Source organism: Scyliorhinus torazame, chromosome 16 (genome assembly GCF_047496885.1).
Source record: "Scyliorhinus torazame isolate Kashiwa2021f chromosome 16, sScyTor2.1, whole genome shotgun sequence".
NCBI lineage: Eukaryota > Metazoa > Chordata > Chondrichthyes > Carcharhiniformes > Scyliorhinidae > Scyliorhinus > Scyliorhinus torazame.
Window position 1 is genome coordinate 166,819,210 of NC_092722.1, and position 23,161 is coordinate 166,842,370.

At 46.5% G+C, this 23,161-nt stretch overlaps 1 protein-coding gene across 1 annotated transcript in view; it reads left to right on the forward strand.

Moving 5' to 3' along the window:
- Window positions 1–23,161, forward strand: part of nhlrc2 (NHL repeat containing 2) — a 107,774-nt gene that overhangs the window by 61,948 nt on the left and 22,665 nt on the right. Inside the window, exons 6-7 of the mRNA XM_072479443.1 lie at window positions 13,929–14,022; window positions 16,945–17,173. Of these exons, the coding sequence (XP_072335544.1) occupies window positions 13,929–14,022; window positions 16,945–17,173 (323 nt within the window). The remainder of the gene's footprint in view (window positions 1–13,928; window positions 14,023–16,944; window positions 17,174–23,161) is intronic.

Genomic DNA, 23,161 nt, shown 5'->3' on the forward strand with positions numbered 1-23,161 from the left:
TTGCTTTGTAAGAGGGGAAAAATTGTTGTTTGGGAAAAAAAATTCAATAAAATATATTTTTTTTTAAAAGAAACCTGATGTACCCATGATAACTTTCCTTTTGTCTTCAGAAAGGAATTTTTTTTTTGCAGATTAATGTCTTGAAATAAGTGAAAGAAGTGCTGGTACAAGAACATTAAATGGTTGTACAATAATATCAACAGTATGTTGGGAGTGTACTTGCGCAAATCCTTGGAGGCAGCAGGACAAGTTGCAAAAGCTGTTTTGCAAAAGAAAGTGATACAAGATCCTTTAAACCAGATAAGAGACATAAAAGCAAGAAAATTATACTAAATCCTTAATAAACACTGGCTATGCCCCAGCTGAAGTAGTGTGGCCAATTCTAGGCCCCACACATTTGGAAGGATGTCAGAGGGTGCAGAGCAAATTAATTTGAGTGGTAATAAATGTTTGATAACTATAAGCATATTAAATATGGGAACAGTTAATAGTAGTTGTCATTTATGATAAAATATACTTTTTTAATATACTTTATTCCAAACGTAACAAAAAATTACACAAGCACCAAAAAAGCAGCCAAAGTACAAGCAGTTTGTTATTTTTCCCTTTTTGAAATCTTGCCCAACTCAAACCTTCCTCCACAAAAGATCTCCACCCCCACACTCCCCTTACTTGCTGGCAACAGGCAAATCTTTAAACACAGATATAAAAAGCCACCATCTCACATGAAATCCCTTATCTGACCCTCTAAGACCAAACTTCATTTTCTCCAATGCAGGAATCCCCCCCATGTCCCTCAGCCATGTCAATGCCTTCAGTGGTGCTGCCGACCTCCAGCTTGACAGAATTTACCGCCGAGCAATCAGAGAGATGAAGCCACAACATCGGCGCCACTCCCCTCCAGTAGCTCCGGCATCTCCGACACTCCAAAGATTGCCACCAGAGGGCACGACTGTACCCTCACCCCCATGATCTCTGACAATGTCTCAAAGATCAATGTCCAAAATTCTACCAGCTTCGTTGATTCACACCCTGCGCACTTCTTGCACATATGCTCCAACTTGGGGAAGAACCTATTCATCCGAGCCCGCGTCATATGGCGGTGACCACCTTGATTGAACTGTATCAGGCTCATCCCGGCACATAAGGCACGTTGACCCAGTACAAAATTTCACTGCAGGCAGCTGCCCCGCCCCCCCATCCTCCCAGCTCCACCCACTTCCCCTTTATTTCTCCTAATGGCGCCATCCCCATTTCTAGTAGCTACCCATAAATATCCGCAATCCTCCCTTTCCCCAACTCATCATCTGATAACAACCTGTCCAGTAGGGTATGGCTCGGCAACTGAGGGAACGAAGGGAGCTCCTTTCACACAAAGTCCCGCACCTGCATGTATCTGCATTGACTTCCCCTTGGCAACTGGTATAGCCCCACAACTCCTTCAACCCTGCAAGCATCCGTTTCATGAACAAGTCTCTAATCCGCTCAACCCCCTCCCTACTCCAAGTCCGAGACGTGGAGTCCGTCCTCCCTGGTGCAAACCTATGATTCCCACATACCGTGGCCAGTACCAACATCCTCCCGATTCCAAAGTGTTGCCTAAGCTGGTTCCAGATCTTAAGGGAGGCCACCACCACCGGGCTCATGGTATACTTGGTTGACAAAAACGGGAGAGGGTCCGGCACTAAAGCCCTTGAGCACATCCCCACCCAGGAAACCTCCTCCATCTAACCCCTCCTCCCACCACTGCCGCACCTTTAAAATATTTATTTTAATATATTCAACTGTCAAGATAAATATATAAATTTTAGCCAGCGGGATGCTGGCTCAGCAGCTCAGAAAGAGGGAGGCGGCTAGGGCAATAGGTAAAGTGGTAGGGGATGTGGCGGGTGTGAACAGGGCTTTCTGGGACTTTTATAGCAAACTCTATAACTCGGAGCCCCCCGCAGGGCCGGAGGGGATGAGACGCTTCTTAGACGGCCTGAAATTCCCAAAATTGGGTAGGGAGCTAGTAGAAGGGCTGGGAGCCCCGATCAGAGCTGAGGAGATATTTGAGGGCTTAAAGGCCATCAATCAGGGAAAGCCCCGGGGCCGGATGGGTACCCGATAGAATTTTATAACAAGTTCTCCAGGATATTGGGGCCGCTGCTGGTCAAGGTTTTTAATGAGGCAAGGGACAGAGGGGTGCTGCACCAGACGATATCGCAGGCTACCATCTCCTTGATTCTAAAACAGGACAAGAACCTGGAGTCGTGTGGGTCTTATAGGCCGATCTCCCTTCTTAACGTGGATGCCAAACTGCTGGCAAAGCTTTTGGCCACTAGGATTGATGATTGTGTGCCGAGTGTTATTAGGGAGGATCAAACAGGGTTCGTTAAAGGTAGGCAACTGGTGGCGAATATAAGAAGATTGCTCAATGTGATCATGATGCCCCCGGAGGGAAAGGAGGTGGAGATAGTGGTGGCAATCGATGTGGAGAAGGCGTGTGAAGGGTAGAGTGGGAGTACTTATGGGAGGTGCTGGGACGGTTTGGATTGGGGGTGGGTTTCATCGACTGGGTCAGGCTGCTAGATCAGACCCCGGAGGCGAGTGTGAGGACAAACAGGACGACTTCCGACTATTTTAGACTGCACCGCGGGACGCGACAGGGGTGCCCTCTCTCCCCACTGCTGTTTGCGCTAGCTATAGAGCCGCTGGCAATTGCTCTGAGTGCTTCAGAGGGTTGAAAGGAGCTGGTTCGGCGGGGGGGGGGGGGGGGGGGTGGGGGGTGGAGCATAGAGTTTTGTTGTACGCAGATGACCTGCTCTTGTACGTTTCGGACCCGATGGCTGGGATGGACGGAATCATGGCGACCCTGGGAAAATTCGGCCGGTTTTCGGGGTACAAATTGAATATGACAAAAAGTGAAATGTTTGTAGTTCAGGAGAGGGGCCAAGGGGACTGGCTGAGGGAGCTGCCGTTCCGGTTACTTGGGGACAGTTTCAGGTTCCTGGGAATACACATGGCGCGGGATTGGGGTCGACTACACAAGCTGAAACTGTCCCGGCTGGTAGATCAAATACAAGGGGTGTTCCGGAGGTGGGAAGCGCTCCCGCTGTCGTTAGCTGGGAGAGTACAGACAGTTAAAATGACGGTACTCCCGAGATTCTTATTCGTGTTCCAGTGTTGTGGTGTTGGGCGTTCTGACACACAGATGAGCCAACACAGTTGTATATGGTACAACGCTATTTTATTTAAACCTTCTATGTACAGTTTTGTCTTGATACTCTGCACATGGGGATTCCCTGTTTGTGATGTTAAAACAGTCCGTGTCCTTGTCCCCAGACCTACTGTCCACCAGGTGTCGTGTTCGTGCTTTTATATGGTTCCTGTCTTTGTGTGTGATTGGTTGTGGTGTTGTGTGTTCTGATTTGTCTGTTGGTGTGTCCATCATGATGTGTGTGTTTGAATATCATGACATCCCCCCTTTTTACAAAGATATGTGCCTAAGTGGTAATAAATATAATCGTGTCGTGAGTGCATCTAAGTGTGTGTGTGTGTTGTGTACAGCATGTGCATATGACGTAACTATTTACATGGGGCGATGTCGGGTGCGTCACATCAACAAGGTTGTACCATAACAGAACATGAATGCGAACGAGAAAAAAAACTTGAACAGTGGTCCAGTCAGACGATATCTGGAATGATAAACAACAATAGGTTATAATACAGAAGTGTGTAACTTTTTGAACATATGAATGGTGTTATAAGTCCAGTCTAATGGGCTTGCGACGAGTTCGGGTTGACCGTCAGGGTGGCACACTACTCATCGGCTGGATTGATGGCATTGACCTTGTTGACATCGATGACGGAAACGCGGAAGGCACCCTGGTCATCTGCATCACTTAACTGGAAGTCTTGATGCGTGGGCTGGACGGTCCTGACTTGTCTGCGAGATTGTCGGGGATGTGCAGGATCCATGGGTTGAGCCGCACGACAGTGGGCAGCATAGTGGCCCATCTTGCCACATCTGAGGCACTGTCGGTTTTTAGCAGGACATTGCCCTTTTAAGTGTACAGCTCCACAATTGCCGCACGTCATGACGTCACGGCGTTCGTTGCGCCACTGCGCATGCGCAGTGCAATCTTGCGGTGGGCGCGCCTGCGCAGTGCGTCCCTCGATGTGGCCGTTATTTTTGGCGCGCACCAGCGCGGGAGACCGCGAAAAGCGCGGGAAGCGGCCGCTCTCGTCGGGGCCGCGGGTCGGGAAGTAATCAATGGCCTGGATGCGTTCGGCATCGTGAGCGGCCTGGCTTGCCAATTCAACGGCAGGGGACCCCCTCCGTGCCAATTCGGACGCCTGAAATCGGGCAAAACGGCTGGTTGCATTCTCGTGGAGGACACAGGCTTCCACAGCAGACGCTAAGGTGAGGCCTTTTATTTTAAGAAGCTGCTGGCGTAGGCCACTGGAGGCAACGCCAAAAACAATCGGGTCCCTGATCATGGACTCTGTGGTGCTGCCGTAACCGCAGGACTGCGCTAGAATTCGGAGGTGCGTCAAAAAGGGTTGAAAAAGCTCCTCCCTACCTTGCAGGCGTTGCTGAAAGAGGTATATTTCAAAACTTTCATTCACTTCAACATTAAAGTGCTGGTCCAGTTTGAGGATGACCGTGTCATACTTGGATTGGTTTTCCCCTTCTTCGAACACCAGTGAGTTGAAGACGTCGAGGGCGTGCTGCCCTGCGTAGAAGAGGAGCAGTGCAATCTTCGTTTCACCCGAGGCACTCTGTTTCTCATTGGCTCGGATGTACAGGTCAAATCGCTGCCTGAAGAGCTTCCAATTGGTACCAAGGTTCCCCGCGACTTGCAACGGCTGCAGTTTGTCGGTGCGGTCCATGTCCAGAATGGCAGGTTAGTTGGCAGGTGTCGATCCACTCCTGTACCATGTGGTGTTGGGCGTTCTGACACACAGATGAGCCAACACAGTTGTATATGGTACAACGCTATTTTATTTAAACCTTCTATGTACAGTTTTGTCTTGATACTCTGCACATGGGGATTCCCTGTTTGTGATGTTAAAACAGGTCGTGTCCGTGTCCTTGTCCCCAGACCTACTGTCCACCAGGTGTCGTGTTCGTGCTTTTATATGGTTCCTGTCTTTGTGTGTGATTGGTTGTGGTGTTGTGTGTTCTGATTTGTCTGTTGGTGTGTCCATCATGATGTGTGTGTTTAAATATCATGACAAGTGTCTCCCCATTTTCATTCCACGTTCCTTTTTTAAGAGGGTAAGCAAGGTCACTTTGGGCTTTGTATGGGCGGGCAAGTCCCCGCGAGTGAAGAGGGTGATGTTCGAGCGGAATCGGGGGGAAGAGGGGCTTGCACTGCTGAATTTCAGCAACTATTATTGGGCGGCCAACATCGCCATGATGAGGAAGTGGGTGGTGGGGGGAAGGTCAGCTTGGGAACGGGTTGAGGCAGCCTCATGTAGGGGTACCAGTCCGGGGACATTGGTGACGGCGCCTCTGCCGTTCCCGCCAGCGTGCTTCTCCACCAGTCCTGTAGTGGTGGCGGCCCTTCGGATCTGGGGACAGTGGAGGAGGCATGTGGGAGCATCGGTCTGGTCCGATATGTGACAACCATCGGTTTGTCCCAGGGAAGTTGTACGGGGGTTTCGGGTATGGCGGAGGGCAGGGATTGAGTGGATGGGAGATTTGTTTTTGGAAGGGAGCTTCCCTCGCTTGAGGGCGCTGGAGGCCAAGTTTGGGTTGACGAGGGGGAATGAATTCCGGTATATTCAGGTGCAGGACTTTTTCGCATGCACGTGCCATCTTTTCCTCTCTTGCCACTCAGGGGGATCCAAGATAGGGTAGTGTCTAGAGGATAGGTGGGGTTGGGAAGTGTCTTGGATATTTACAAGGAGCTCATGGAGGCGGAGGAGACGCAGATCGAGGAGCTGAGGCATAAATGGGAGGAGGAGTTGGGAGGAGAGATTCAGGAAGGCCTGTGGGCGGACGCGCTGAGCAGGATTAATGGGACTACAACATGTGCCAGGCTCAGCCTGATTTAATTTAAGGTCGTCCACTGGGCCCACACAAGTGTCCCGGATGAGCAGATTCTTCGGCGTAGAGGACAGGTGTGTAAAGTGTCTGAGAGGACCGGCAGACCATGTCCACATGTTTTGGGCGTATCCAAAACTTAGGAGATACTGGCAGGGGTTCGAGGATGTCATGTCTAGAGTATGGAACACAAGGGTGGCAATGAGTCCAGAGGTGGCGATTTTGGGGGTTTCAGAGGCCCCGGAAGTCCAGGGGGAGAAAGAGGCCGACGTTCTGGCCTTTGCTTCCCTGGTAGCCCGGAGACGGATACTATTAGCATGGAGGGACTCAAAGCCCCCGAAGTCGGAGACCTGGCTATCGGACATGGCTAGCTTTCTCTGTTTGGAGAAAATTAAGTTCGCCTTGAGAGGGTTACTGTTACGGTTCACCCGGAGGTGGCAACCATTCGTCGACATCTTTGCGGAAAATTAATCGTCAGCAGACAGCGGGGGTGGGGGGGGGGGGGAGTAGTTTGGATTAGAGTAGGGGGTTAATAAGGGTGGGACCTGGACGAAAGGATATTGCACTATGTTTATGGTTTCATGTATATTGTTTATTTTGTTGTTACTATATGAAAAATACCTCAATAAAATGTTTATTAAAAAAAAAGAAAAGCTATTTGATCCACTTCTGAAAAATGTTACTAGTTCTTGGTTGGGAAGCTTCAGTTATGGAACATCTCGATGAAGGGAGTTAAAATAACTAAACGTAACTTCTTATCCCACACCAAATGTGCCTCTGAGCCAGCACTGAACTGTATTGACATTGTTGGAATGTCTTGTAAGAGAAGCAATATGGGAGAAAAGTCAAAGATAAGTAGTTGATTTGAAGGAGCTGTTGCAGGCTAGCAAAGGTAATAATAATCCTCTTTATTGTCACAAGTAGGCTTACATTAACACTGCAATGAAGTTACTGTGAAAAGCCCCTAGTCGCCACAATCCAGCACCTGTTCAGATAAACGGAGAGAGAATGCAGATTGTCCAGGAGCTCCACTCGCAGGAACTCCTCAGTGCAGGAGGCTATCAGGACGCCATTTTTATGGCATCCCGATCTCTCAACTCCCCAACGTGACCCCCTGAACCCCCCAAAGCACTCCCTTGCACCTCAGCTCATATGGACAGGGCACCCCCCCCCTCCTCCTCCTCCCCCTCCCCGGATATCCGATCCCTGGCGAGGGGAAAATGCCAACCTGCCACTTTGGCACAGCCAAACTGGCAATGCCACCTGGGCACCGCCAGGCTGTCACCCAGTTGGTGCCAAGCTGGCAGTGTCAAGGTGCTCAAGTGGCACCAGCAGTGCCAGGGTGCCACCCTGCCCAGAGGACAACCATCTGGTGGCCTCCGATCCCACAGGAGACCCTCCCCCCGTGCTGTTCAGTTTGCGGGTACCCAGCACTGAATGGCGCTCGCCTGAGATCTTTGAGGCGAAGGGATTAGATCCCAGGGCCTCAGTAGATCATGTCAGCTGTCTCACTCTAATATGCAAATTTGTCAAATACTGATCTCGCCACAATGGGCAGGATTCAGATCACAACTTCTCGCGAGATCCTGTTAGATTTCTCAAGTCATAGGCAGCCGAGTAGATTCTGGAAGACGGATCTCACGGCATCTACCAGCCACGACCCGATTGGGCGCAAAGCGGGCGGTAGGTCGCGTCCAATATGTTTTCCTTGAGCACTTGGCAGAGAATTTGTTTTTGAAGGATGAATAATTGTTAGTGTCATCGATCACAAGTGTTCAGCTTTTGACTATATTTCTAGGTATGCCCTTTGATTTCTGAAAATAGTACTCTAAAGCATTTGAAGATAAATAGACAGTTTTGGGATACTTGTATTTGGTATTAAGAATTTTATTTTACATGTCAGGATGACAGAAACTGCAGCTTAGCCTTCTATGTTATGGGTATATTTAAGAGAGAGGTCAATAGAGTTCTGGGCACCAAGGGATATAGCAACAGTGCAGGAAGGTGGAGTTCAGAGGTCATGATCTTATTGAATGGCAGAGCAGGCTCAAAGGGACAACTGACCTAATCCAGCTCCTATTTTGTATATTCTTGGCATCTTTTTTGGAATAGTTTGTAATAATGGGTATATTCATCTGAAAGAACATGCCAACACTAAACTTGATGAAACCCAATCAACTAGTTGCTTACGTAGTAAATATTTCAAAATCAGCCATGTATATTTTTAATGGATTGGCTGATGAGGTATTATTTAACTGTTACCATTTAGTCCTGTCTGTAGAGATAACAGGACAAATCTAGTGTGACCTGTGATCTCATTTAATTTTTAAGCGGATGTTGGGTCTGATCCTTGATGTGAAACATACTGATTTCATGGTTGAATTAAAATACAGAGACAAGTCATTGCATTAAGTCTAATTCTGTAAGCTTTAAGTTTTAGTATTTCCACAGTTCAATTGATTCAAGTTCTGATTTTCAAAAAATGTTTGTTTGTCAAGTGTTGTGGGTCTGAACAAAACTGAATGTTATTTTATCTTTAATCCTCTTTACTTGCTGAATATTAAAAAATGCTGTTGAGTTAGCATGGAACACTGACTAATGGTTCAACAATTAAGCTCTCTTATTATAATAATGGTCAGATTTCTGAAATAAAATTAACATGTTTAAACTTGTGCAGCTTGTCAGGACTCTTGTGTTACTGAAAACTAAAATACTGAACTTTGAAAATCATTTTACAAAGTGTTATCTTGAAGATCGGTCATAGGCAACACTTTTCTATTTAATTTTTTCAGTATGTGTTTTGTATATTTCATGTTTGTAATTGCAGAAATTTTGTGTTTGAAACATTCCCTTGTGGCGACCAAAAATCTACTCAATCTAATTGCACGCTTGTATGATTGTTTTCCTCTTGCAGATAACATTTTGCTACTGAGTATGTTCTTTTCGGTAAAAGCTTGGTGTGTGTACAATGTGCAACACCATACAGCATGTGACCCAGACAGCAATGTAACAGTTACACTATTAAGACGCAATAAAATAATTCTGCAAACCTAAGCTCAAATATACAATTTTAAACAGGCCAATTGCAAGAGAATGGGGGAAGATCTTTCACAAATTCCCTATGGGGTAGTACTCAAAAACCTCAGTCAGGATTAACGGCACTCTATTGCAGCAGCAAGGGAGTCCTGTGGCCTTCAGAAGGATGTAAATGATCCACTGAGACTGTTTTGAAGAAGAGCACGGGAATTCTCTGTGTCCTAGCCAATATTTAGTATCAACTAAACAGACTTATCTGATCATTATCACAACGCATTTATGGAAGCTTGCTGTGCACAAATTGGTGATCGCATTTCTTACATTGCAGCAGTGACTAAACTTCAGAAGTAATTCATTGGCTGCAAAATGCTTCAGGACATTGAGATCATGAAAGGTGCTGTACAAATGTAAGTCTTTTATAATTTTGAGGCTACCTTGCTGTCACTGTGTAGTCAACCTGCATTTCAATGCAGCATTCAGATGACTTCTTCAAAGCATAATGGTAATCCCGATCCCTGAAGCAATGTAAATAAGGACCACAAGGATCCATAAGACCATAAGACATAGGAGCGGAAGTAAGGCCATTCGGCCCATCAAGTCCACTCCACCATTCAATCATGGCTGATTTCAACTCCATTTACCCGCTCTCTCTCCATAGCCCTTAATTCCTCGAGAAATCAAGAATTTATCAACTTCTGTCTCAAGGACACTCAACGTCCCGGCCTCCACCGCCCTCTGTGGCAATGAATTCCACAGACCAACCACTCTCTGGCTGAAGAAATTTTTCCTCATCTCTGTTCTAAAGTGACTCCCTTTTATTCTAAGGCTGTGCCCCCGGGTCCTAGTCTCCCCTGCTAATGGAAACAACTTCCCTACGTCCACCCTATCTAAGCCATTCATTATCTTGTAAGTTTCTATTAGATCTCCCCATAACCTCCTAAACTCCAATGAATATAATCCCAGGATCCTCAGATGTTCATCGTATGTTAGGCCTACCATTCCTGGGATCATCCATGTGAATCTCCGCTGGACCCGCTCCAGTGCCAGTAGGTCCTTCCTGAGGTGTGGGGCCCAAAATTGCTCACAGTATTCTAAATGGGGCCTAACTAGTGCTTTGTAAAGCTTCAGAAGTACATCCCTGCTTTTATATTCCAAGCCTCTGGTGATCCCTACCATTAGGAAAGCTAATCTTGTCGGGATTGTAATATTCCACGTAGAAAAACAAAAGCTAACCTGGAGCACTCTGTTTCAAATTAAGGCACAACATGCATAAAAAGACCAGCTAGTAAAAGTCAAATTCTAAACTGATGAATTTTGTCACACAAAAAGTAATTGACAAACCATGGGCGGGATTCTCCACTCCCGCGCCGAAGTGCCCACACCGTCGTGAACGCCATCGAGGTTCACGACGGCGCGAAACGGCCCCTATCCCGACCGATTCAGGGCCCGATAATGGGCTAGGATCGGGGCCGCGTCATCTACACGCGCCAGGCCTTGTCGCGCATGCGTGGTTGCCGTCCTCTCCGAGTCCGCCCCGCAAGAAGATGGCGAACGGATCTTGAGGGACCGCGGAAGGAAGGAGGTCCTCCTTCAGAGAGGACGGCCCGACGATCGGTGGGCACCGATCGCGGGCCATCCCACATTTGAGGTACCCCCTGGTGCAGGATCCCCCCCCCCCCCCCCCCCCCGCCGCCCCCCCCAGCGTTCCCGCGCTGTTCCCGACGGCAGCAACCAGGTGTGGATGGCGCCGCGGAGAACCCGCCGTTTTGGCCTGACCGCTCGGCCCATCCAGACCTGAGAATAGCAGGGGTGCCGGAGAATCGCCATTTTGGGTGTCTCCGGTGATTCTGCGGCCCGCGGAACTCGACGGGGCCGTTCCCGCCATTTGGGAGAATCGCTGGAGGGCGTCGGACCGGCGTCCCGGGAAATTTTGGCGGCCCAGGCGATTCTCCCAACCGGCGAGGGAATGGAGAATCTCGCCCCATGTTCTCTTGGGTAGTGTATTAGAGTACTGCAAAATTCTTCAAGCAGCGGAAATATGGTTCATGCAGATGGATTATTTAATGGGGTCACATTATCTCCTTGTGCCAGTACCTATGTGTGTGATCTTCGTGATCACTTCTTTACCTCATTCTTTGTTTTATATATAGCATGTACTAGAATAAAGGTATTTCCAATTAATATTCAGGATAAAACAGAATACCAATCTGCCATTCTGGCAATTAGACTCATAACTATCATCAACATAAATGAATTTGTAGCTGAAACTAACATACAGAGGTTTGAAAATTGTGCACTTGTTTATTTCTTCCAAAGACAGATTTTGAATATTGTGGGAAATCTAAATAATAATTGCTTTGTGGTGAAAGTATTTTTTCTTGCCGTCATATGCTTCCTGTTGAAAGAGTTGTAATTTATTTTTTTCTGGCCATGGATTGAAAAATGAGTTGTTGTAAATGAAGTTGTATTTTTGTGTTACGTGTGAAGCACGAAGATATTCCAAATGCAATTTTGCCATTGCTTTTCAATTTCATTGCTTGAGGTGTTCGAAGGAAAAAAGATATTGGATTTTATACAACAAGTACAAACAACCACAGTAAACTTTTTAAAAAAAGAAAACTATAACCTAATCTAAGCAATCAGGCTCAGCCTCACACATGATGATGCTTGAAGGGTCAAATTTGAACTGAGGGGAAGGATGGAGGGGTTGTACAATTCATGGGCGTTATTCATTATGCACTTTTGAGAATTGGATCACATCGAACATTAGGCGGGGGGGGGGGGGGGGGGGGCTGGGAGGGTTGGGGGGTGGGGGACTGTATGTGTTAATGGCGACTATGGGTGATTCCTGATTCCTTTTTGTCATTTGTTTATGCTAACATGCGGGCTAATGTCTGGGGTTTGGTGGGAGGATGGGATCGTTGTTATTGATATGGGGATTGACATTACATTCGTTACTGATTATTGTTTATTGTTGGGTGTAAATTTGGGAGAAAATGTGAAAAAGGAGAATAAAAAAAAGAAAAAATGCCCTATTCACCTTACTGAGTGGAAACCAGCCTACCCTCCAAATCCGTAACCTGAATTACCTCTCTAGCAGCCTCCTGCCACCTTTGCTAGTGAGCCAAAAGATGGTTGATCTTCTCACCATACTCATACACCACCCCGCTCAATTGCCCTATCCATAGACAGCAGGTCAAACAGTATTTGCAGCTTTTTCCTGCATGCTTGCCAGAGGGTTCTAGAGTTGGGTCACTCGCATACCTACAAGTATGCGCTCCTTCCTAGCCTCCCCGTCCATGTGTGCCCTATACAATATGATCTTCCCTCTAATTACAGCCTTCAACACCTCCCATAGAGTAGAGGACAATACCATCCCATTCTCATTGAACTCCACATATTCTCTTATAGCTCTCTCAACCCTCCTGCAGAAACCCAAAAGCCCTGCATCCAACCTCCATACCATGCGCTGCATCCGACCCGCCTCCAAAACTACCAAATGTGGAGCATGGTCAGAGATAACCACAGCTGAATATTCCTCCTTCTTCATCCCAGAAAGAAGAGTCCGACCCATGACAAAGTAATTATCCTCAAGTACACCTTATGTACCGGGGGGTAAAACAAGAACTCCTTATCCCTAGGATACATAAACCGCCAAGGGTTTGCCCCCCTTGTCTCCTCCATGAACGCAGAAAGCACCTTTGCCATCACAGAAGAGGTCTAATACACAGTTTTAATCCCCCCCCCCATCCCAGAATCAGTTGGTGAGTGTGTAGTTCTGGTATTACGGACAACAGCTGCCTTATAAGCATTACATCATCCCAATTCAGGGCATACACGTTTACGAAGACCACTGACTTTCCCTCCAGTGTGCCTGCAACCATCACATATCGCCCTTCCTAATCAGCCAGGACATTCGTCGTCCTTCGTTCAGGCCCCTTATTCAATGCGAGTGTCGGAAAACGTGCAGCTAAATGCGCTTGCTAGGGAACTTTGTTCCCTTTTGGGAACTGAGTGAAAAACCTGGCTCACCAAGGCCTTCCAGAGCCTGATCTGGTCCCGCACCTGCAAGTGGGTCTCCTGTAAAATCACCACATCAGCCCCAAACTCTTTAAATGAGGTGGAGATGATGTGGAGATGCCAGCGTTGGACTGGAGTGGACACAGTATGATATCTTACAACACCAGGTTAAAGTCAAACAGGTTTATTTAAATGAGAGCTGCTTCTCATGCCGCAACAAGACCTCCACCCCACCCTTCAACATCTCGCCTTGCACCTTCATAGCTTTCAAAGTCTTACACAGCTGCTTTCGGATCGGGCCCAATGCCTCCTCAATGGTGGCTTTGAAACTTGTTTCCTTGCCGATCAAACTGTCTGTCCATCTGCTTCCCAAACTTCTCTAGCTCTTGCGCCATCACCACAGCTGGCGTGTATCCCGTGATGGGCACGGCCATCTGCTCTATCTTCTCTCCATCAGATTCTCTCGCCGGGCTACCAGCCTGGGGTTTCTTTCAAGTGGGCTTTTTCGATGATACTTTCAAAATAGCTCCATCGACTAGCTGTTTTCCAGTTCAGGCAGCTGGGTTTAGACACACAACCCCCCTGAAAAATATGCAAAAGGAATTGAAAAACAAGGACCCTGGCGGGATCCACCTTTTGTACAACTGCTCTTACATGACGTCACCGGACGTCCCTAAACTGCCATTTTTATAGGTCCGTAGAATCTTCCCAACTCTTTCTGGTCCTGTGATTCCTAGTTTAGACTACAGTCACAAGAAATAACCTTTCAGTGTCTACCAGAGTCTCTAAGATTTTAAAATGTTTCAAAGAGATCACCTTCCACTCTCTTTTATTGCAGGCAATACCAAAGGTAGTCTTCTGTATGTTGCAATGGCAGGTACTCATCAGATATGGGCCATTTTTCTAGAAGATGGAAAACTCCCAAGAGGAATGTAAGTAATTGTTGACAATGATTTATAGAAATATTCTTAATTGATAGAGAAATATTTTGTTGGATATTTGAGAAAAATTCTGCATACTTTCTTAAGCTGAATTAACTTGTGTCACCTTCAGTTATGACTTAAAATTGACCCAGTGGCATGGATTTGTGTCTTCATCAGCTGGGCAGTACTTTGCCAGGCAGTGATTGGACCTTTAAACCCTCTAACAATCCACTTTTAGGTAGTGCAATGAACTATCATGTTTTTAGTCCAGAGCCAAGAATAAATGAGCCAAGTTCATCAATGAATTCCCTGATCCCTTGCAACATTCACCAATTTTATCACTGAGGTGTTCTGTAATTGTAAAAGTAGGAAAACAGCATGATTGAGTGTTTGAACAATGATGAAAATGATTAAATACAAGAAGGCAGATAGTCTGCCCTCTTGATTCAGTGGCTCACTTGATTGAGGGTGGGATTTCTCTATCGTAAATATCCATTAAAAAAAATATATATATCTTAATGATTTTTAAGTAATGCCTGAAATAAAGTTGGAAATTATTTTATGACTAAAACCATGAATGCATTTGGAAAAAATACTTCCTTGTAGTTAGATGAAACTTGGAACACTACCAAAAACTATTCTTATCTAGATTATTTCAGCTATTATATTAGGAATGGGCTAATTGGTGTAGTGTCTGTTTATATCTGCTAAATATCAGTAAATGTAAACAAACCTTCACAAACATGTCCTAGTGGAAACAATCCATACAGTTTAAATCTCTGGGCTATAATTTGATGTGGGGTGAATCAAATGGCATCTTCTGTTAGTTAGACTTGCCCTTTCACATTCACGCTTTAAAACATTTTAAAGTAGCAAATGTCTGAAAGCGCAAGTTGATAATGTCACAGGAAAGAAAGTAAGGCATCTGGGACCTGAGTAAACAGGGCAAGCAACTGTTATTGCCTCAACCAATCAGATTGATGTGTTGTGTTATTCGGACAAGGACTGAGAAGTGAGTCAATTCAAAGTCAAATCAAGCAAAGAGAAATTGTGTTAATATTGAATGGAAGAGGCTTTTTAGAAAGTCATGTTTTTAAATTCTCCAACAACAATAAATTCTTGAAGGAATGAGACTGCACATTTATAATAATGGATTTTCAAAGCCAGAGAGCTTGATTGGGAGTAATTAACACTTGATACGTTGTTAAAGGGCACTGGAATGGAATACATTTATCACTGGGGCGAGATTAGATCTATCAACCATACAAATACAGCAACTTCACACCTTTCAATGATCGAGCGGGTAGCACGATGCAAGGTTCTCAACCAACAACATTTAGTTATCCATGTTTAACAGCAAACTATTTGTGCATAAATAGCAGCAAGAACCATTAGCCTCATAGCTGTTTTGACAGACAATTCTGGCCCAGGAGAAAGAGTTTTAGGCCCACTAAAATATTGTTTGTGATTATGTATTACAGTATGCCAGCTGGAAAATATGCCATGAATCAGTTATCTAGCTTTCTCTATCTTTTCACTCAAAGTACTGGAAATATCAGGGGGGGAATTCTCCGATCCCCGCTGGGTCGGAGAATCGACGGGGGGCGGTGTGAATCTCCGACTCTTCCCCCCCCCCCCCGGCGATTCTCTGGCCCGCAATGGGCCGAGTGGCCGCCCGTTTTCGGCGGATCCCGCCGGCGTAAATCACAACAGGTACTTACCGGCGGGACCTGGCTCCACGGGCGGCCTGCAGAGTCCTTGGCGGGACGCAGGGGGATCTGGCCCTGGGGGGTGCCCCCACGGTGGCCTGGCCTGCGATTGGGGCCCACCAATCCGCAGGCGGGCCTGTGCCATGGGGGCACTCTTTCCCTCTACACCGGCCGCTGTCAACCTCTGCCATGGCCGGTGCGGAGAAGAACCCCCCTGCGCATGCGCTGGGATGATGCCAGCACACGCTGGCGCTCCCCGCATGCGCCGACTCGCGCCAGCCGGCAGAGGCCCTTCGGCGCTGGTTGGCGTGCCACTAAGCCCTTCCGCGCCGGCCTAGCCCCTGAAGGTGCGGAGGATTCCGCACCTTCAGGGGCAGCCCGACGCCGGAGTGGTTCACGCCACTCCTCGGCGCCGGAGTCGCCCGCCCCGCCAGTTCGTGGAGAATTCCACCGCAGATCTTTGTCATCCAGCATGTAGGGAAATTAAGTGTAGAGTGTTTTATATACACAGTCATTCCTGTAAATATCTAAAAACAAAATAATATCACGAGGAACAGACTTTCCTCACAAAATTATTGTTCTTTATTGTCTGTTGAAATTGTCAATAGATATTATTGATTAATATGCCCAGATTACATTAAGGTCTGCTTCAGCCTTAGATTCAAAACATTTGAATATGGTATGATAATAATCAAGATTTTTTTTAAAATGAGGCTGGGACTCTTTGCAACACTGGGAAACTCAGATGCAGCTTTTCTCCACCCCTATGAATCTCGAGGGAACCCAAACCAAAATTAAAATCTGAAGACAGCCACATAGCTCTCTGGATGCTGCTAATCTGCCCAGGCACATTCCAGGCAGTGACACGAGCCTGTGAAATTTTGGTTAATGTAGCTTCCAAAATGGTGGTGCATGTGTGAGGAACACTGATATGTTCTATGTGAAGAGGACAGGGTCCAATTATTTTGAAGAGAGTATGCTCCTTATAATTTAGACCATATTCAGAAGTTCATAATCACTTAATGGTTGGTCCAATTCAAATATTGCACTAGTACTTGGTATACTTACATATCTTGGTTTACCAACATTTCTCTGGAGAAAAAAAACCCTAAAATATTTTCATTCTTTTTTTGTGAAAGAAAAATTGCAGCTAACAAAAGTACAACTATAAAGTTCATATCAGTGTTCCAGATGTGTATATTAATTTGCTTGTTTCTCCTAGTGAGTGCAAGAAGGGAACATGCATTCGTTTTGCTGGGAGTGGTAATGAGGAAAACCGAAACAATTCCTATCCTCACAAGGCAGGATTTGCTCAACCATCGGGCTTGACTGTAGCTCCTCTGGAATGGAACTGCCTTTTTGTTGCTGACAGTGAGAGCAGCACAATTCGTTCTGTATCACTGAAGGATGGTGCTGTAAAAAACCTGGTGGGAGGAGAAAGGGATCCTCTGGTAAGTAAGATTAATCCTAAAATTAGGCTTGGTTGAGTAAATTCTGTATCTGCAATGATACAAGCAGTCATTTATACTAAACCCATTTATAGAAATGAAATGCATGCATGGCATTTCAGAACATTAATATGTTTGCATTTTAGCAGTTGGTTGAAGGACGTAAAATCTTTGAAACGTTCAGTTGCACAAAATATTTCCTTTCACTGTTTTGGTTCGTGACCAGCAAATTATACAAATTATTTCAGTGGTCAGAAATGGACGGCTGCTATGGCCCAAAAGATTTACTTTGCCACATTTCTTCCTTCAGGCAGCTGTTTTGGTCTGGTTTCTACTTTAATACACAGGACGATTTGTATCAGTCGGAAGTCCAGTTAGATTTTTTCCAAAATGAATTGTTTTCTGTGTGTTTGCATTTTTTTTCTATGTTAGCTACAAGAATGTTATGTTGCAGTGGGTTTTTCAAATATATATTAACTATCATGTTTTATCAAATCGCATACTATTCGATTTATGATTTAAGTATTCAGATTAGGAGTAGAAAGGGCTGATTGAAATCACTGAAGAATGATGCAGCGGATGGAGCCGGAGGTGGAGAAAAACCTGAAAGCTGAACAACTAGCTTTTGGCAAGGGCGAAGTACATGAGACCATGTCGTTGCCCGAGCGACCTTAATTGAAAATGGTTTGAAAATAATCTGAAAACAGACGCTGTCTTTCTCAATCTCACTGCAGCATATGACATGGTGTGGCACACTGGTCACCTTGTCAAAATCTCAGTCCTCCCTTCCTAAATTACTGATGCCATTGAATTATTATTCTGAGATAAACGGTTCAGGGTTCACAAAGGTGCATTCAACAGGAAACCCTATTTACAACAGTGGAATCTTCAGTCAATGGAGGGCCGCCTCTGCCACCGCAGAACCCTTGGCGGGTTGCGCGGAAAATCCTGCCCTATATCAACAATCTGTCTCCAACCCTGTCTTGGAAGATCATCTATGCTGATGGTATCTGGTGTGCCTCTCAGGCTTAGACATTTTCTAAATTAGAGACAACACTAAATAACAATGTTTCAAAGCTGGCCAACTACTGCAAGACCTGGTGCCTCCAGCCCAACAGCAATAAAACAGTCTCAAATATATTCCACCTCCACAATACCATTGCCAAGAGGGAATTCAACATCTCCTTGAATGGCAAGAGATGGAATCATGAACAATATCCCTTTTACCTTGGTGTTGCAACATGTCAATACTACTTATCCGCTTGCATAAGAAAATGGCACTACATTATGAGACCATACCCTGTGCTTTTATATGTGATGTCCTTCAATGATGCAATTATATATACTTTGATCAGCACCAAAACATCTGTAGGATTCTGTGAGGGCTTGGCAATAGGCCAGCAATAACAGGCTGGGCGACAATATTATGTAATTGGGAATTGGCAATTACTGCTGTTGGTTATGCATACTGTGGCAGCTTCTTTAAGGGGAGCTGTCATTTCCTGTATCTCTTCCACATCTTGTGGGCAGTTAACTCGGTGATGACCATGGCTGTTTCCTTGTGCCTAGTCCTGCATATATTACTGGTATCTTTGCTCAAGTAAAATTTAGCATATTGTAAAAGCTTCAGCATGGAGCTCACTGGCCCCAGCGTTAAACTGGAGCATCCATCCTCCTAAGGATTCCAGCAATCAGTATACCATTTTTCAAAACAGCTTTATATATTCCACAGCCTACAGGAAAAACTGTCACATAGGTCCTTATCCCTTTTAAGAAATTTGCAGTTATGCACTGGCAATATAATTATCTTCCATTCTATTGTAGTTAATCTCTTGCTCCGAACTCATTCCCCTCAAGTTCTTTTTTAGGCAGCAGCAACAGTCTTGACTGTCTATACACATTTTACAAGCTAAGACATCTGTATCTACCCGTATTTAGACAATTGGCTAATCAGAGCCTCTCATGAGGAAATTGCATACATAGGCAGCTGAGCCTTGCTTACAAAGAGAAAATGCTGGAGCACAGAAAAGGTCTTCCATCAGCATCTAAGAGGCAGGTTAATGTTTTGTGTGGCGAAGTCTTTCAGATGCTGATGGATATTTCCAGCTTTTTATGTAATTATTTCAAATTCATTATTTCAACACTCGAGTCTTTTTTTTCCTTTAACTTGGCCTTTTAGAGAAGTTAGACTTCTTCATAAAGCAAGATAAATCCCAGTCACTGAAAGAGCAGAAGTGATCTTTCATACCCACCTGCTTTTTGACTGCTTAATGGCTAGCTTTGCTCCCACTAGAACACTTCAGGGTCCCGAAATCCAAATGTGTAACTTGAGGGAAAGAAGCAAGATTCGTAAAAAACATTGCATATAAATGTTTGATCTGATGGCAGCAGCTATATTTCTAGCATGCAATACTATATACATTTCAGTATGCCATGCCATCTGAACTGCTTGTTCGGCAATCAGTGTTACAGTCTCTATTGGCCCTGTGCATTGATGCCATGAGGTTATTTCAAGCAAAATGCAGTCTGTAAGCTACAGAAATGCAACTTCTGTCTCACGTCCCATCTTGATGACCGATTTCTTCCTTGGAGAAAGGGTATTCATGGAACATTTCAAATTCAGTACAAGTCTAGACATATGTTGACATAGTTGTGAAGTACACAAGCAAGGAGAGATTCCTTCCTGTGCAGATCTGGCTCAGCTCAGCAAGCGAGATTATGTACAAGATCAAGCATCAAGAGTTGATTCTTCACATTGGCATGACCTTTTCTGATCTTCAATAATTTGGGTTATCATGGTGGTCTCTGACAGCTTAATTATCTTTGCTGCAACTTCTCAGTCAATGTCTGCAGAGAACTTGAAAATATTTGTGGTTTTGCTGGAGCAAGGAGTTATTTTGTGCCTTTTGTTTCATACGCTGGATAAATTCACAGATATAAGGTGGAGGATACAATCTCTTACAATCCCTTAGTGCTCAAAGGTTAGGTGGGTTTTGTAAAGGCCACGAAGAATCCAGCACGAGTTTTAAGGATACAAAGTAATAACATTTATTTACTATAACATATATACATAACAGTAGCAGTAACTTCCCTTGCTACATACTCCTTCCTGCTGGATCCTGAACTGACCAGCTTTATTTATACTAGGCGTTTACTAGTGGTTTCTCCGCCACCCTCATTGGGGAAGCTCATACTCCCACAAGATTGTGTGATAGTCATTAATGGTAAGTAGGCAGGTTATAACATCCCTCCCCCCCCCCAAAGTCCAAGGAATCCACCGAAGACCCTGGCGAAGGAGGGCGTCGGACTCGTTTCCCGCAGGCCGGACACTATTTGCACGCGGCGCTGGATCAGGCGGCGTGTAACGAGACGGAGACCGGCGCTTCCGTGATGAACGGCGCAACGGTTGTACATCCACGGCCCGTGGACCCGAGGATACCCCATCTGATGCATCCTGTGTCTCCATCTCGGAGTCAGAGTCTGCTGCCTCCGTCATGTCAGTGTCTCTATCTCCATTCGGTCCCGTAACGACCTGCGCAGGCTTCGAATGAGGCACCAGTGGAAGATTGTGAGGACTACCTTCCCTTGTCTCTGGTCTCTGCGGCTGTTGAAATGAGCTCCGGGGGCGGGGAATCTTTTGAGGGGATGGTCTTCTGGACCGAACATGGTCTACATGTTTTCGCTGGAGATGACCCTGGGCTTGCACTTGGTAAGATATAGGACCCGGTTGGCGAAAAATTACACCAGGAACCCATTGGGCACCACCAGCAAAATTCCGAACGAACACTGGGTCACCGGGCGCAAACTGCCGAATCGGCCGATGCTGAGAAAATCACTGTCCCTGCCGTTCTTGTGTGCGGCGTACTTTTGCGCCAAAGTCCGGGAAAACCATACTAAGGCGGGTGCGAAATCTCCGGCCCATTAGGAGTTCTGCGGGAGCTACCCCAGTCACTGCATGGGGGGGGGGGGGGGGGGGTGGTCCTGTACGTAAACAAAAAGCGAGCCAGTCTCGTGTCCATTGATCCGGAAGACTGCTTCTTTAGGCCTCTTTTGAATGTCTGCACTGCGCGCTCTGCCAACCCATTTGAAGCCGGGTGGTAAGGGCAGTGCGGATATGGCAGATGCCGTTCATCTTCGTGAACCTCGCAAACTCCTCACTCGTGAATGGAGTGCCGTTATCCGTGACCAGCACCTCGGGGAGGCCATGCGTACTAAACAATAAACGCATCTTTTCAATTGTTGCGCAGGACGTTGTCCCCTGCATCTTATGCACCTCTAGCCATTTGGACTGGGCGTCAATTAGTAGAAGGAACATGGATCCTTGAAAAGGGCCTGCAAAATCTGCATGAAAGCGTGCCCAAGGCCGCCCTGGCCATTCCCAGTGATGTAGGGGCGCGGCCGACGGAAGCTTCTGATGCTCCTGGCAAATGGAGCAGTTTTGGGCCACCTTCTCAATGTTGGTGTCGAGGCCTGGCCACCAGACATAGCTCCAGGCCAACATTTTCATTTTGGTCACGCCTGGATGCCCATTGTGCAAGTCTGTTAGTATCAGCTCCTGGCCTTTTTCCGGGACAATCACACGCGTCCCCCACAAGAGGATGCCGTCTTCCACGCTGAATTCTGACAGCTTGGAGGAAAATGCCCGCAACTCGACTGGGAGCTGTCTATGCTGCCCACCATACAGGACTATGTGCCGAACCTTTGACAGGACTGGCTCCGTCTGGGTCCACTCACGGATCTGTGATGCTGTGAGAGGCAAGGTGTCCATAAAATCTCGGGTTGCAACCACCTCACCGGTCGTGGGGGTCGACATGGGGCCGGTCGATAAAGGCATTCGGTTCAGTGTGTCGGCATTTGCTATCTGCGTGCCTGGTTTGTGCTCCAGAGAATACTCGTATGCAGCAAGCAACAAAGCCCAGCGCTGGATCCGTGCAGAAGCAATGGGCGGTATTGGCTTATCCTCTCTGAAAAGTCCCAGCAGGGGCTTACGATCAGTCACGATAGTGAAATGGCGGCCGTACACGTAGTGGAAGCGTTTCACCGCAAAAACCACTGCCAGGCCCTCCTCCTCGATCTGCGCGTATTTTTTCTCCGCTGCAGTCAATGTGCGGGAGGCGAAAGCTATCGGTCGTTCGGCCCCGTTCTCCATCTTGTGGGACAGGACGGCCCCAATACCGTACGGGGATGCATCACATGTGACAAGCAAAGGCTTTCCAGGATCATAGTGGGTTAGTAACCCAGACGACGACAATTGTTGCTTGACCCGCCGGAAAGCGGTTTCTTGCGGCTGAGCCCAAACCCAGGTGTGATTTTTCTTCAGAAGAAGGTGCAAAGGGGCCAGCGTAGTTGCCAGATTGGGGAGGAACTTCCCGTAATAGTTTACGAGACCGAGAAAAGAACGAAGACGCGAAGTGTCAGTCGGGGCGGGGGCATGTTGAATTGCACGCACCTTCTCTGCGACGGGGTGCAGACCTTCGCGGTCCACCCGATAACCTAGGTAGACTACTTCCTTTGCCTGAAATACGCACTTTGTGCGACGTAAACGGACTCCAGCCTCCGAAAGGCGGGTAAGGACAGCCTCCAGATTTTCCAAATGTTCCTGCTCCAACGTCCCTGTAATCAAAACGTCATCTAGGTAGACAGCCACACGTGGTAAACCTCTCAAAATGCCCTCCATAACACGTTGAAAAATTGCGCAGGCAGAGGATACTCCAAAGGGCAACCGTGTATATTCATACAGGCCCCGGTGTGTATTCATCGTTACATATGGTCGGGAGGCAGGGTCCAGCTCCAACTGCAGGTAGGCGTGACTCATATCTAATTTTGTGAACGAGAGTCCACCTGCAAGTTTCGCGTAGTGATCCTCTATGCGAGGCATTGGATATCGGTCGAGTCGGGAAACCGTATTCACTGTAAGTTTATAGTTGCCACACAAGCGAACTGTGGCATCTGGCTTCATTACAGGTACAATTGGTGCTGCCCAGTCAGCAA